A 16,341-nucleotide genomic window follows, 5' to 3' on the forward strand; every position below is an offset into this window, starting at 1 on the left:
CTCTCTCTCTCTCTCTCTCTCTCTCTCTCTCTCTCTCTCTCTCTCTCCCCTCTCCCCTAGCTTCCTTCATCCTTCATAATAAACCTTTCTGGAAGCATGGAGAGGAGGGAACTATGATTAAGTTTCACTAGGTTTTCAAGAAGGAAAAAGAAACGACAAGTTGTTTCACAGAGAAAAAGAAACCAGTTAAAAAGAATGAAGGACCCAGCCTCCTTTATCATATGAGAGATACTGCAGTATAACTTATCTGGCTCCCATATTCCAAACCCCAGAACCATCTCTGATCCACTTAGGCAATCCTACTAACGAACAGCTGACATTTATCTAGGCCTACAGCTACATAGCAGCTGTCAGGCTCTGTGCTGGATGATTTAGATGTTCTATCATAGTCTCTCTTGGTTTTCACAGCAGGAAAATGTCACAGGTGAAAATATATTGCCACTCCCCTCCCCAATGCTAGCCCCATTGGCAGATAAGAGCCCCGAAATAAGAGCCAGTGTATTTTCATGAATTCACCTAGAAGTATCAAAGCCAGGTGCCAAACTCAAGTCTGCCTGTGCATTCTCAAATACTGAGTTAGGCATGCAGTGTGATTCAAGCTTGGCAGGCATGTTTGCTGAATGGATGAACAAGAGCCTATGTCCATCACTCAGCTTGGCCAGTGCTCCTGAGTGTCCTGTGGAGAATGAGCCTGATCACACTAGCTCTAATCCCCAGGGACGGTGACAAGCATAGGTGATCATCAGAGCTATCTTTAGAGTTAAACTCAGCCAACTAAATCTCAGCACCTAGTTTTTCTTGGGACACTCGGTAGGCTAAGGAGAGAAAAACATTCACTGTTGGAGAGAAGATGGTCACCAGGATACATATAGCCTGGGACTCACATGGACCACATCTAGGCATCTGTGACAAAGCATGGTTACACTCTACCAATGAACGTAGAGATGGTGACTAGCAGCTGACCAAAGACATGGAACTTTACTATAATTTGAGATTGGGCCATGTAATAAGACAAGATACATTTTTAGTCTCTGAAATTATTCTGTTCTCATTTGCAAATGCCCTTGTTATTGCAGCAGCGCTTCACCCTTCTTCATCTTAGGGACCAAGGCCTGCAGTTAGTCTCTAGGAGACATATGCAAAGAGCTACAAAGCATTGTGTCCTCTGTGACCTCCTGTGTCCTTTGCTGGTGCAGAAGATGAGCATGCCCAATGTGCTTTGTGTCAGACAGGGCCTGACTAAGTTCCCTTGCACCTGTTATTCTTAATACTAGGTGCCAGTCCCAAAGATGTCATCTGATATCCAACAGGGGACAGAAGAGGAAATCCAGAATCAGTGAGAAGCCAAGCAGCTCACAGGAGTCCCAAGAGATCAAGGGCAATGTCACTCAAGTACCATGACAACCATGGTCACAACAATAACCACATGGAAACAAGACCAGTCGCAAGCTAAATTATTTTGAATTCATCTTCAGAAACTTTTCTATCTACCCAAACAAGCACTCCCGGGCAGAATTGTCAGTGTTCATTTCCCTAGAAAAGACTTCCAAGTGAAGTGGTTTACAAACACTCCAGTCATAACCCACAGGATGAAAATGCCTGTGGCTATTACCAGCCATTACGCTTCCTTACAAAAATCTTAAAATTTAAAACACAAGAGCATTTGTTATTGTTGTTAGCTTTAGTTTTTGAGACAGAGTTTTATGAAGCCCAGGCTAGCCTTGAATTTACAGGGTAGCTGAGAATAACCTTGAACTCCTAAGCCTCTTGCTTTCACCTACTAAGTGCTGGGCAGTGACATAGGTTTTTGTGTGTTTTGTTTTTGAGAAAAGGGTCTTGCCGTCTAGTCTGGAATGACTTCAAACTATGCAGCCCAGACTGCTATCACCTCTGCTTAACTCCTCTTGCCTCAGTCTCCCAAGGAGACATAAGCCACCACACCCAGCTTTTCCTCCACTTTTTTGTGTGTGTTTATATACCACATATGTGGAGTACTTGAAGAGGCCAGGAGAGGGCGTCAGATTCCTTGGAACCAAAGTTACACAGAAGTGAGCCGCCAAGTAGGCAGTGGGAATGAAACCCAGGTCCTCTGGAGGAACACGCAGTTCTCTTAACCTCGGAGCCATGACTCTAGCCACCTCCTTCTAAATTCTGAGCACTGGATTGTGATCTAGGCTAACACCAAGTGGAGAAGCTCTAGGAAAATCCCGTGAGGACCAATAAAACCTAAATAAACATCTTGGTCTGGTGTTGAATTCATTCCTAGCTGAGGTTATCTATGTAACACACAGCACCTTTTCAGAAGCTCCTCTTCGGGACCTGAACTTAGTCCTAGGGATCTTACTGGGATTTGTGGGTGGTGGTGGTTGCAGACTCTGCAACTGCTCTATCTCACTGTGACTCTGCCCGTCTCCAAGGATGGCTCAGTATTAAGCCCTGCAAAGTGCAAATTTTCCTATCTCTGCCTATTCCGTATGCACAGGAAGTCTCAACTTAGAAATTTCTATTAAACATTTTCCTTTAAAAATGGACCTAAACTAGCCACCAAGAACCCTCTAATGCTTTCCTTTTTTGTTTCTGCAAAACATTAAGAATCCACGATTCTCTGCCCCTGTTCTCACCCCCATCCTCCATTGCAGATGTAAGGCACGCAATTTTGACAGCAGCTCTGGAGCAGTGAATTCCACTTGGCCAGTCTCAGTCCGGAACCTTCCAGCTCCCCCTTCCCTGGGGCAGAAGGCGACAATCTCCTCTTTGGCTTTGTTGGTATCCGTTTTAGCCCCCACCCCACCCCTCCTTTTCCTAGTGCCTAGCTATTTCCCTTGATCTTTTTCAAAACTTCCTCCAGGGGGCCGAGAGGAAAGTTCCATCCCCTTCCCTTGAAACCCGAAGGGGGGAAACCCCCCAAAAGCATAGCTGTCCCTTTAAGGGGCCCATGTGGTGGGAAGAACAGTTACATTCCTACCCCAGTAGGGCTGCTGTCCCAACACGCCGAAGAGGCTACAAATAACCTTCGAGGAGAGAGCCCGGGAGGGGGAGAGCGAGGCGCGAAGAGGAACGTGGGTCGGTCAGGCTACCACTCGGAGAGAAAGGACTAGGTCGGCGTTAGATACCACATGGAAAAAGCCATTGAAAACCCACGAGTAGTTTAAATAACAGACACCAGAACTCTGTTTTGGATTCGGGAGCTAAAACAATCTTTAAAACAAGCGCCCAGACAGCTCCACACCCTGCCAGGCAAGTTCCGAAATCTGCACTTTCCACACAAGCTCCTCCATGTGAAAGAAAGAACCCGAGAATCGCCAGGGTCTGCAGATCGCTCTTTCTGAACCCCACCCCCTCGTCCTGCAGCCCGAGGAATCGAAGAACTGGATCTCCCCCACGTGGAAAAGCCAGCGGGTGAATATAGTTAAGAGTTCAAAGATCGATCTTTGATCTTTGGGCACAAACTAAGAGGCAGCTGCTAAATCTCAGGGTGCACCCACGTTCCCAAGCGGATGCAGAGAGGCAGATTCCACTGCAGTCCTAAGTAGACACAACAGTTGCGTCCGGGCACCGAACACGTTATTAATAAGGAGCAGATGAAGCAGCAGTGCCGCTGCCATCCGCCCAGCTCCCCGGAGGCCAAGGCCTCACTGCACGGGCCGAGAGGCTGCCTTTGGAAGTTCCCTAAGAACGCGCCCCTGCTCTTTACCCGGGCCAGAACCGATCTGCCGGAGCCTTCCAGCAGTTTCTTCCCAAAGTTCCTCCCCAACCTCTTTTCCATCGCTGTTCCCCACCCCTCCCTTGGGGAGGATCCGGGGCAGGAAGCTGATTGGCCGCAGCCAGGAGAGGGAACCCAAAACTCCACTTAGGGGAGATGCTGCAAGCAAATATGAACCAAGGACCCTCAGAGAGAAGAGGGTTAGGAGTCCGAGGAATTGCTCCCCAAGTCCATGAATCCCGAATGCTCAAGTAACTCAGCTGGGCCCCTCTCCGCAATCCACACAAGATTCCCCCAGACCCTGAAAAGAGAACTATTCACAATTTATGGGTTTAGTGACCATCCTCCCCGCCTTCCTTTCTTTGCACACATTCATTCGCACGCACCAGGGACACAGAAGCCCTGCCTTAACCTGAAAGGGAACCAGCCCCTGGCTCGTTAAAGAGCAGCGATGGAAGCCGAGCGAGCGTCTTGGGTCTTCTCCGACCCGGCCCAGACTACAGAGGGGACGAGTCCCTCCACTGCTGTCTCCTCTTCTGTTGGAAGAGCTTCAGGAGCTCCTTATTGCTTTCCTCCGCACATTCTGCTAGGGTTACTGCTCGAAGTGAGCTCGAGGGTGGGACTTCAGGCCCCAGCCTGCGCGGTCCCACTCCCAGGAGGCGAGTCCTGCAGCGACCAGTCTCAGGGACAAACTTTCCTGGTGGCCCGGTCGGTGCGGGCGCTGCGACGCCGCTTACCGTGTGCGCAGAGCAGGGCGCCAAGCAGCAGCGCGCCCCACCACCGCCTCATGGTGCTGCAGCCGCCGCCGGCGCTCTCTGCCCGCCCGGGGGTCCCGCGGGCTCCCAAGGGACGCCGAGGCCGAGAGAATCAGCGGAGGGTTCCCCCGGGGTGAAAAGCGTCCCGAGTCCAGCTCGGCCGGCGCGCCCTGCAAGTCGCCCTCCGGGCTGCTGCTGCCTCCAGTACTGCCGGAGTTGAAGCCGCCCCGCCAGGGGACCGGGAGGGGGTGTCCCGATCCTGGCCGCCCCGCCTCCCGCGCCTCGGCCCCCGCCACCACCACCGCGCCTGGTCCCGCCCCCGGCTCTGGCCCGGCCCCTTCCCGCCCTCTGCCCTCGCCCCCCAGTCCCAGGACCCCACCCGCCAGTGCCTCCTGCGCTCGCCCTAGCTCCTACTCAGTCTGCCCTAACATTCCTAGCCTTCCGGAGAGAGTCCCTTATCTGTCCCCGTTACTGCTACTCAAATATCCCCAGCTTAAACAGAAAATTATCCTAGTGGCAACTCTCAACCTGGGTTCATTCTAGTTCCACACTAGGGAGGAGCACCCGTGCTGACCCAAGTCGCCTGGGAGTGACCCTGGCCCCCCTACCAGCTCCAACTCCAGACTTTATTGTAATGTTTCAAAAATATGCAAGGCTTGTTAGCGCATAATTCTCTCGGCCTTTATTGACATCAAACAAGGGACATCAGGGGGCCTACAGTGCTGTGTCTTAACTAGTGTTCTCACTGTCAAAATTCCTTATTCTGAAGTTTTTCTTCTTGCACCCTGGCCCCTCCCCCGATCTAGGCAGTGTTGTTCTAGAGCTAAATAATTCTGCGACCTCCCTTTTCATTTGCTCATTTCCTGAGGTAAGGTTGTCTAGGTCCTGTCCGCCCCAGTTCAAATGTCCAGATTTGGCTCAGACAGATTCAGTTCTTCCTTACTGTCTGTAAATCAGCATTGTTAGCCTCCTCACTATCCTTGACTTTCTGATCCTGGCAAGAAAGGGGTAGGGGGTAAGGAAATAACACTCCCTCAAGACCTCGGCCTTCCTTCGGCTTCTTTCAAAAAAGTCCTGTTTGTAGGACTTTTCAGCAATATGAAACGTTTGGATTACTACATAAACTTCTAATCCACTCTCAGTGCTATCTCTGTGGTCATCCCTCCCCTCCTCCCTCTATACTAGTAGGTATTCGTTCATTTTGCTGCCTCCTGTGTTCCCGGGTTGTTTTGTTGCTTTTTGCTTACACTCCCCCCCACCCCCAAACTTTCTTAGGGCCTGATATATTCACTTTCCCCTCAGAGCTGGCCTGCCAACATTGTTTGGCTTTTAATCATCTTATCCTGGACTTAGCTGGGAGAGAAGTAATTTGGTATAGTGCAAAGTGGATATCGGGTAATTTCTCCAAATGGATAGGTTGACATTTCATACTTGCTTGTTTTCCATTTTTCAAAATTTTCGTTTTAAGTTGCCATCTCTGACCAAAGCTAACATTAAGCATACTTTGTGAAAGCTACAATAACAGAAAAATGTGATATTAACTTAGTCCGTGCTGTATGCTCTCCCTCCCTTCCCCTTGCCCCTGAAAAGTTTGCCTATCTATAGATGGCAACTTGGTTGAACCAAGTTCGTGCATCACCATGGTAACTAATGCCTAGACATTTTCTGGCTGTGTAATTCTTCCTGGAACCTGAAGGCGGCAGTCGAATCAGATGAGGTTTACACAGGTTGGGAGCTTAGGAAAGAGTGGATTTGTCTTGCTTAGGTGCCGAGGTCAGTCACTTTAGTCTGATGTCCAAGGAGAGAAACACGAAGGCGATTCCTCAACTGCCTCTACCTTTCTGATTCAATTCCCCATTGGTCTTCGGATTTCAATACATGCTGCTTAGGAAGACTGGCTTTTTAATCCTGTGAGAAAGATCTTGTGATTCTGGGGACTATATTTTGTTCCAAGTGACTACTAGGGATCTGATACAATGAATACATTTGGTCCCCACCTCCGAAAGAAATCCAAGACAGACGTTCCCCATACTCTCAATGTCAGGGGATTAAGAATTTATGAACAGTTTCCACTCTGTATGCAAAGGACAGATTTCTTTCCAGAGGAATGATTTGTGTTGTTTTCCTGGGACTGGAAAGGAAGCAGGGGACTGGCAGTCCCTGTCTGACTAGGAGAGAGAGAGAGAGAGAGAGAGAGAGAGAGAGAGAGAGAGAGAGAGAGAGAGAGAGAGAGAGAAACTGCTTTCTCAATGTGCGTCCCAGGTCCTTTGCCATGATGGTACTGGTGTACGGAGCCATCCTTGGTGCTGTGAATCCCTGGGAATATCAATGGGTAGAAACTAACTTTGCATAGTTCCTGCCTGGGTCACCCCCTAGGGTGAGTTAAGTCTTGGCTGTCAGAAACTGTTCTTATGCCAGCAGGAGTAAGCCATATTTATTTTTACCAGGCCTCTCAGACTTTCTTGTCTGGAGTGAGAGATCCTGAAAACCATGCCAGAATGGGCTGTTTGTCTCCCTTTATTGTCCTTTGGGACATGCCCCTAGAAAATTGGTAGGGAACTGCCAATTCCCGAGGGGTCTCAGAGGCGTTGGTTTCCTCAGAAACACCAGCCCCTTTCCTTCATCCTTCTAGGGCAATCCAGGGAGCTGAATTTCCATGATCACAATATTGCCTTGCACCACACCATCACTAATGACCCTTTCAAAGGAAATACGGTGTGGGGGGGGTGCTACGGAAACAAGCTGGAAGCGGGTACGGTTTTGATCCAACTTGGGACGGAGAATTCTTGTAACCCAGGCACCACTCAACAATTTAATTTCTAAGTACAATTCTTCTAAAAGTGATAAAAGTTTGAAGTTTGAAGATGTTAAATCAGGAGTGGCTTTGCAAGCATGGGGTAGCAGCTGTAGGCATTTTTGAAAGTGGGTACCATTGGCATCTCGCGAATCCAAGTTTGCTGGTGAACATCCTATAATGAACAGGATACTCCCTGATAAGAAAGAATGGTCAGCCTAACCAGTAAGTGGTGCTGAGCTTGGGAAACTCTTTATAAGACTGAGAACTCCAAGATGCAAATGAGCTTCCTCATCTTTGTGAACTCACTATCTTATTGAAAGCAATACAAATGGAGGGGGAAAGTCCTGGTGTGATGGCTTATGCCTATTATTGCACTAGGGAGGCTGATGCAAGAGGACTTGCAAATTGATGGCTGATCTGTGCTACACACCAAGTTCTTAGGCTAGCCTGGAATACAGTGTAAAACACTAAGAGGCTGGTTCTATAACTATCTACTATAGGCCTATTTCATATTCATCCCCACAGCGATCTATTCACTAAGGATGGCTTGTGTCAGGTACTGTGGAGGCAGTGGTGAACAGATCTATTGGGATCTCTGGAATTTATAATCTAATGGTCCCAAGGGACTCTGTTTGCAATACAAGAATTATCCCAGAAATGAATTTAAAGTTAAATAATAGAGGGATTAAAGGAAAACACAGGGTTCTATGACACAAGAGACCGGCTTTAGATTTGGAGGTTTGAGGAAAGCCTGTTAGAAATATTAACACCTAGGGTGTCATTAGAGAGGCTGAGCATATCACTCAGTGGTAGAGCACTGTCTAGCATTCATGATGCACTGGATTAGATCATAACAATAAGGAGGAAAAGGAAGGAGTCATTGGTTGCAAGTAGCTGAGGTTGGTCTCCTGGAGCAGAAGGAACAGTATGTGCAAAGGCCCAGAGCCAGGGAAAGATCCATGGAACTTATAGGAAAGTATCACAGGCTTCAGAAATGGCTCAGTGGTTAAGAACACTGGCTGCTCTTTTAAGGATTTAGGCTTAATTCCCAGCACCTACATGGTAGCTTATAACCATCCATAACTCCAGTCCTAGAAGATCCAATGACCTCTTCTGGATTCTGTGTGCACCAGGAATGCACTTAATGCATGGATACACATGCAGGCAAAACACTCATACACAGAGAAATAATTATTTTAAAAAGATTTATTTATTTTATGTGAGTACACTGTCGCTGTCTTCAGTGACACCAGAAAAGGGCATCAGATCCCATTACAGGTTGTTATGAGCCACCATGTGGTTGCTGGGAATTGAACTCAGGACTTCTTGAAGAGCAGATGGTGCTCTTAACCACTGAGCCATCTCTCCAGCCCTAGAGATAATTTTTGAAAAAAAATTGGAAAAAGTATCATAAACATAAAAATGATGGAGCTTTCATTTATGTTTGGGAGAGGTGTTGGCTAGTTTTTTTTTTTTAAATCACTTTGAATTACTTGGGAAGAGGGAATCTTTTTTTTCTTTTATTTTTATTTTTTAGTTAATGATTGATGAGGAGGGCCTAGCCTTTACAGGTGCTGTCACTCTGGACAGGTAGTCCTGAGTTACATAAGAAAGCAAAGTGAGTCAGCCAGTAAGCAGTGTTGTTTTTCTGTGGTCTCAGCTTTAGTTTCTGTCATGAGTTCCTGTCTTGGCTTCCCTCAATGGTTGACTGTAATCTGTAAGCCAAAGAAACTCTTTCTTTGGTCACCAAATAGGTTTTGGTCAGAGTTTTATTTCAGCAACAGAAAGCAAACTAGGCAGAAGCATGTACTAGATACCAGGAACAGTGGACTTCTCAGAGGACAGTATTTCTGCAACCCTCTGCTTGTATGTTAGTTTGGCTTTGGGTTAGTAGGAGTCTCTTATAGCCCCTATTACTTTAATTCATCATGCAACTGAAGATGACTTTGAACTCCTAATTCTCCTGCCTCCACCTCCCAAGAGTGCTGGCATTACAGACATGTGCCACCACGTCCAACTTCAGCTTCTGTGCTTTCTGGCATCATTTCCAGCGCCCGCATTTTTTCCCCCTAGCTCAGCAGTGAAACTTGAGCCAGGACCTGGGGCATATGGCTGATTTTATACCCTGACCTAACGTGGGGCACACCCTGAAAGGTGGGGCTTTGTAGAACATTTTTATCTCCTGCAAGCTTGATATTCACACACCTGACACAGATAGCTCAGAGCCTTCGAAGTGAGGAGCTTGTTTATTGTAGCTACAAAGATAAATTTAGAGTGGTGGATAACTAGACTGATAAAGGGCTTGCTCAATAGCAAAAAACAAGTCAAACATCCGTGTAAATGGTCTCTGTTTCCACGAGTGGCCCTTCACAATTTATGCCTTGTGAAGCAACCATTGTGAGCTCCTTAAAAAAGATAACTCTAATCATACCAAGTCCTAAAGCCCTTCCTTTTCTCCTGCCCTTCAAGGCTCTTCACTGATCTCTTCCTGCTCTTCCCTTCCCTCATTGTGTTCTGACCACAGAGCTATTCCTTCAACTCTGAAGGAGGCCATCACTGCTGTCACAGAAACTTCACGTGTGTTACGTCTTCTACTTCACACGCTGTCTCCCCATAGGCATCCTCTGGCTGATCTCAGTTCAGCATCACAGATTCAGAGATGCCTCGGGTTACCACGGCAGTTGTCTGCCTCCCACCCCCACCCTTTTCCTGCCTTATTTCTGCTGCAGCCCTCAGCAGTCTTGGAAATAGGGCTTGTTTGTTGTTTTGTGTTTACTGTCTCCTTCCAAGCTATTGACTAACCAGCTCTAATGGTGTGGGGTCTTATTTATTTTATTCTCTAGTACCTTAAAATTGTGCCTGCCGCATATGGCTCAACACTTCTTTTTGGATAAATGAATAAAAACCAGATGGTCTGCCAAGTATGGAAAAGGCAGAGCAAAGTAAGAGCGGATTCCCAGCTTCAAAGATGCTTGGAACCTGATGGAGAGGAAGATTTGTGATGGAAGTATGTACACAGGCCATAAAAACAGAGAGAAGGCTATCTGTGAGTGTGAGGGAGCTCGACATTGACTATGGGGGATATTTTTGCTGGGTAAAGAAAGGAGACATAATCCAGATAGGATAGGTGTCATAAACAGAACCAAAAAGATCCAAAGTGTCTACCACATCTGACGACTGATCCATAGTCTTTTGTGTCTAGGGAAAACCAAGGCCGAGATCTTAATCAGCTACTGCTAAAAAATAATTGTTTCTCAATTAAATATCATATCATATATATATATATATATATATATATATATATATATATATCAGGTTTGTTTTATGAACATTTACTAAGTTCTTGCAAAATATAAAGTGAGATTGCTTTTTAAGGTTTAAATGTGTATTTAAATGCATGCAGTGCTGGAAGAGACCAGAAGACAGTGTCAATTTCCCTGGAACTGGAATTATAGATGGTTGTGAGCAGCCATATGGACAGATAAGTACTTGAAATCAAACTCCAATCCTCTGGAAAAGCATCCTAGCCACCTCTCCATCCCCAAAATCTTATTGTTGAAATTCCTTTTTTTCTGATGTATGTGTGTGTGTGTGTGTGTGAGTGAGAGAGTGTGTGTGTGTGTATGTGTGTGTGTGAGAGAGAGACAGAGCTAGAGACAGAGACAGACAGGGAAGGAGAAAGGGAGGGAAAGAGAGAGAGATAGGGGATTGAAATAGAGTCTTGCTATGTAGCCCAGATTGGCCTAGAACTTGTGGTCAACCTTCCAGCTACTGGCATTGTGTGTGTGTGTGTGTGTGTGTGTGTGTGTGTGTGTGTGTGTATGTGTGGTTTTGTGGGTTTTGTTTGTTTTAGATGAAATCTCAAGCAACTGGCCTTGGACTCTCCATGATTCCAGGAAAGACTTTGAACTCCTGACCCTTCTGCTTTCACCTCAGAAGTGCTAGGATTCCGTGAATATCCACCATGCCTGGCTCTTTGTGTCTCTGTGTCAGTCTCTCTGTGTTTCTCTGTCTGTTCCTCCATTTGTGTGCATGTATTTGGCAGTGGATGCTAAGGATAGAATCTAGGGCCTTGTGCATACTAACAAGTGCTTTACCACTGAGCTAACAAAATTTTTAGTTAAAAATTTGTGTTATATTTATGAATTTCAAGTTTAAATCATTCATTTTTATCTTGAATATCTAACTTGCTTTTCTGGGCAGGGAATAGTTTTAATAGTGTGTGTGTGTGTGTGTGTGTGTGTGTGTGTGTGTGTGTGTGTTTGCTGGTCTTAATTCAGTCTATAAAAAGAGGTACAAACAAATAGTACAGTAAACCTGGAAATACAGGTACGTATCAAGTGGTAACTGACCTCTGGGGGAACTGGCAGTGGTGATGTTTAGCCTAGATCTAGTAGAATGTATAGTTAACAGACATAAAACATGGAGGAGAGGTGGGGGAGGGTAACAGAGTGATACAGTGCTTACCTAGCATTCACAAGCCTTAGGTTGCAGTCTCAGCATTGGAAAGGGGGTGGGGAGAATATCCAGGGCTTCTCACATACTAGGCAAAGCACTTTACCAATTGACTACATCCACAGCTCACTGGTTGAGTTTTGATGTTTTTCATCTTTATTTTTATTATTTATTTAGACGTGGAATTCCACTGTGTTGCTTAGGCTGGTTTTGAACTCTTGGTCTCAAGGCTTACTCTGGCCTCAGGCTTCTCAATAGCTATGACTATAAGCATGTGCCATCACCATCAATTAGTACCTTCCTTTTGGGGGCCATTTTTACCAAATCAATTTGTTTTATGAACTGTTTGCTATGAGGCAACCGTAAATCCCATGGATTGAATGACCTTTGCTCTTCAGGCTTACAGTCTATAAGGAAGCTAATGTGTTTATCAGGCATTTATTGTGCACCTGCCTTCTGGCAGACACTGTGAACAGCCCTAGATGTTTAGAGATGAATGAAGATAGACAGCCTCAACCTTTAAGGAACGTACATTCTAGCACAGGACTTTAAGAGTAATAGCAACAATAATAACTTTAAAAGTGGAGATGACACATACCTGTAATCCCAGCTCTGAGGCTGAGGCTAGGACAATCTGAGTTCAAGATCAGCCTGGGCTAAACAACCAAACCCTGTCTAGAAGGAGGAGAAGCAGAAATTCCCTTCTCTTACAAGGGATTGACAATATAATTATCAATTTTTTGTAGCCTTTGAAAATATGAAAGAGCAAGAAGACAAAAGTCTAATTGTCTTTAGTTCCAGTTAAATTTAAGCAATGTTAACTGCGTATAAAGCATTACTGATTCTTAAATACCCAAGAGTTTAAAGACATTTCTTTCTTTTCTTTGTTTCTTTTTTTCTTTTTGTTTGTTTGTTTGTTTGTTTGTTTTGAGACAGTCTCAGTATGTAGCTCAGGCTGGCCTCAAACTCAGAAATTTACCTGCCTCTGCCTTCTGAGGGCTGGGATTAAAGGCATGTGCCAATCAATACTCAACAATGTTCCTGGCATGAAAATTTCTTTTTACTTGAAAATTCCCCCAGAACTCTGGTCTGTTGATTTGTGTGGCAATTCAAAATGATTACATAGCATTTTAAAAATGTAAATATGTTTCATCTGAGGCAGTGGCATAGTCCTTAGCCTCCACTAAGCTTTGTGCAAGCTTTATGTCTTCCAAGAATTGCCCAGCAGCTCAGCACGCACTTCATGACCTGAATTTCTTAGTGGCTATTTTGCCTTTAGCATCTTTCTGCCTGATTAACTGACAAAGAGCACATCAGTTTCTCGAACCTGTTTTGTAGTGCAATAATCCCACTTTCATTTCTTCTTTCCTTGCTGTTTCCCTGAGGTTAAAAACCCATGTGTTTACTTTTCTGTAGTCTTCACTGTTCTTCTTTATCAGTCCCTTACTAGGTCATTTACAGACCCAAACATATCTATAAATTTTCTCTTTATACGATCAGACATTATAGTGCAATAAGCTGACAAATCAGTATGTCTCAACATGGGTGTTTCTCTATTTTAGACTTGGTGTCTTCATTCTGTCCTATGGGAAGAACCTGTTCCAGTGTTTGGTTCTTTTTACTTTTTTAATACATGTATGCAATGTATCTTGATCCCATCCACACCCAATTCTCCTCCTCAGACTTCCCCAGTGTGTCCTCTTTCCATGTTCATGTCTTTTGTATCCTTTATTTTTGTAAGCTACTGAGTCTCATTTAGGGTTGCTTGCTGGAATGTTCACTGACAGGACTTGAACAGGAACAAGAACTTCAGTAAGTTCACAAAGCCCTTATTTCACTGCGTTCTTTGCCAGCCTTTGGCTTACGTTCTTTCTGCCCCCTCTTTAGAAGGCAGTTTTGCAACTTGTCCGTTTAGCAGAACAACATTAGTAGGAACTGTTCCTAGGGTCCATGACCTCCCAAGCCATGAATTCTCTGCTGTGCAGCAGGTCTCCAGTCCAGCCAGTGAGGGGTTGGTTGTCTCCATAGTCTTCATGCTACTTTCACAGAAGTGGACACATCTGGTCTTGTAGGCTGGTATTGTATGTGCTTCTGTTTATGGAGGCCAGAGAAGGACAAAAAATATACACCTCTATTGCTCTTCACCTTGTCCCCTTGACACAAAATCTCTCACTGAACCTGGAGCTTGCTTGTACTTCATTTCTGCCGGTTGTCAGTAAGACCCAGTGATCCTGTTGTCCCCACTTTGGCCCACCCAGTACTGGGATTAAAAGCACATGGAGCCATGCTCATTTCTAAAAGCATGGGTGTTAGGGATCTGAAGTCAGCAAGAGCTCTTACTGAGCCATTTTTTACCTAGCCCTGTGACATAGTTTTTTTGTTTTGTTTTGCTTGTTTGTTTGTTTTTTCAGGAGTGTGGAATCATCTTTTGGTTGATTGGTTTCTCTAAGTGATTATTTGTTTTGGTAAATTTTTAGAAATATGTTATAATATAGGGACCTGAAAATCCACTTAAATTGAGGGCTGATACATTTTTCACTAACACACAACTAGATCACAAAAATACATACCTATAGAACTCTTTTATACATTTATTTAAAATTTAATATATATTTTTAAGTGTGTGTGTGTGTGTGTGTGTGTGTGTGTGTGTGTGTATACCTGCAGATGCCTGCAAAGCCCAGAAGAGGATGCTAGATCACCTGATGGGGGAATTATACAAGGTTGTGAGCTTCCCAGTTGGGTGCTGGGAACTGAACTCAGTTCCTTTGCAAGAGCAGTACATACTCCTAACTGCTGAACCATCTCTCCAGCTCTCATTTCTATTCTAAAAACTAATGTGCATGTTTCATTGAAAAATTCATCTACCATATATGTGTTGTCAAAAATCTATGTAATCTGTGACCAAAGAGAAATCCAAAAATCAGTGGCTTCTTCTTGGAAACACAAACACTATCAGAAAAGTCACTATACTTACCATTGTTTGTTTTCAGTTCTTAATAGATGGATAACTTGAAGGATGTAGAAAAAATACAAAGAAAGAAGACATAGTCAGTAATTCCACCACTAGGAATAGTCAATATTTCTATGAAACCCCTGATATCTAAAGCTCTAGACTAGTAACCTCTTGTCCTTTCTAGGCTTTCTTACCAATACAGTGTCTAGAGCACTCAGAGTGGATCCTTGGGACTTTAATAGAAGGAGTGGAACTGTAGAAAAGACCTACACATCTCTCCAGCGATGACATCTTGTTCTTATTTAGCTTTTTTTGAGTCATTAACAGTCAGGCGCCACTGGTGCTGAAACTTATCATTATTATAACCGCAAATGGGTTAATGCCCAAACAAAGCTCTATTCTTGGGGCTGGTTCCCAGCTTCACCACACAGACCCCAGTAGCAGTACCCTCCAAGTCCCAGGATAATGTTCCACAAATAAGAGGATGTCAAGTGTGTAGCCTGAATTAAAAACTTTCTGCTTTTATCTGGGAGCTCCCCGTTGCTAGCAAGAGAGAACAAAAAGAAAAAGAAATAAATAAACACCAACCCAACAATCCCTAAAAAAGATTGTGTGGTTTAGTGGTCAGACCACTAGCCTGGATGTTGATATAGTGGAGATCCACTTCCAGCCCTCCCACTGGCTAGATGGATGATATTAAGCAAGTCCTTTTTTTATGACCCATGCCTCAGTTCTACTTAGAAAAAGGAGAATTGCCTTAGTTTTCATGAGGACACATGAAAATATCTGAAAATCAGATTGCCTCGGAGTAAGATAAAATGGTTAGCCTTAACAATTACCATCCTAGAGATAGGGTTGTAGCCAGTTGATAGAATGTTTGTCTAGCATGGATGAAGAAAGACCCTGCATTCCATACCAGCTCCAAATAAAACAGACTTGGTGGTACATGCTTATAATCTTAGCAATCCAGAGATGGAGGCAGGGGGATCAGAAGTTCAAGGTCATCTTTGGCTACCTAGTGAGTTACAGACCGGCCTGAGACATATAAGACCCTATCTCAATTTTTAAAATTTTATTATTACTTTACTTACATTACAGTAATAAGCCCAAGTATGAAAAAAAATCTTTAAATTTCTATATCCATATGGAGGAGTGGTGGAGGAAGGAGAAGGCAATTATTTTTAACAAAGTTTGCAGGACTTTATATCAACTCCCAACCTGGAAAATTCATTACCTTAGAACACCAAACACTGCTCTTCGTGTGGCTCTGTCCCTTTCTCCTTACCACATACAAATTCAGAGTGACTCACAGGAGCCTAGAATTGAGACACATACACAAATTTAAGGGAAAGGGAGAATTACAAGGTTCGAGTAGCTCCTTGTTGGAGGACACTAAGAATAGGCCACTTAGAACATAAGAGAAGATCTTCCTCTTTTCTTCTTCCAGTGTAGGTGGTCTGTGGGATTCCCAGTCACTCCTTTAATGACACAAATTTTGTTTTCTTTCTTTGTCACAAAACCTCTCCTCTTGAAAAAACTTCTCCTTTGTTGAAGGGGAGGGGCTTACTTTTTAAAAAAACCAACAAAACAAAACAAAACAAAACAAGACAAGTGAGGAGCGAGTGGTTTTTCCTGCTAGGTTTGGGCTGTAACAACTGCTACAGACCTCTTTCCT

At 44.5% G+C, this 16,341-nt stretch overlaps 1 protein-coding gene across 1 annotated transcript in view; it reads right to left on the bottom strand.

The window, feature by feature from the left end:
- The window catches only part of Lrp4 (LDL receptor related protein 4), a 54,554-nt gene extending 47,157 nt beyond the window's left edge, over positions 1–7,397 (bottom strand). The window contains 3 exon segments of the mRNA XM_028778568.1: positions 4,441–4,665; positions 5,890–5,971; positions 7,389–7,397. Of these exon segments, the coding sequence (XP_028634401.1) occupies positions 4,441–4,665; positions 5,890–5,971; positions 7,389–7,397 (316 nt within the window).
- Positions 7,398–16,341: the final 8,944 nt, after the last annotated feature.

This window comes from Grammomys surdaster, unplaced genomic scaffold (assembly GCF_004785775.1).
Source record: "Grammomys surdaster isolate TR1022 unplaced genomic scaffold, NIH_TR_1.0 338, whole genome shotgun sequence".
NCBI lineage: Eukaryota > Metazoa > Chordata > Mammalia > Rodentia > Muridae > Grammomys > Grammomys surdaster.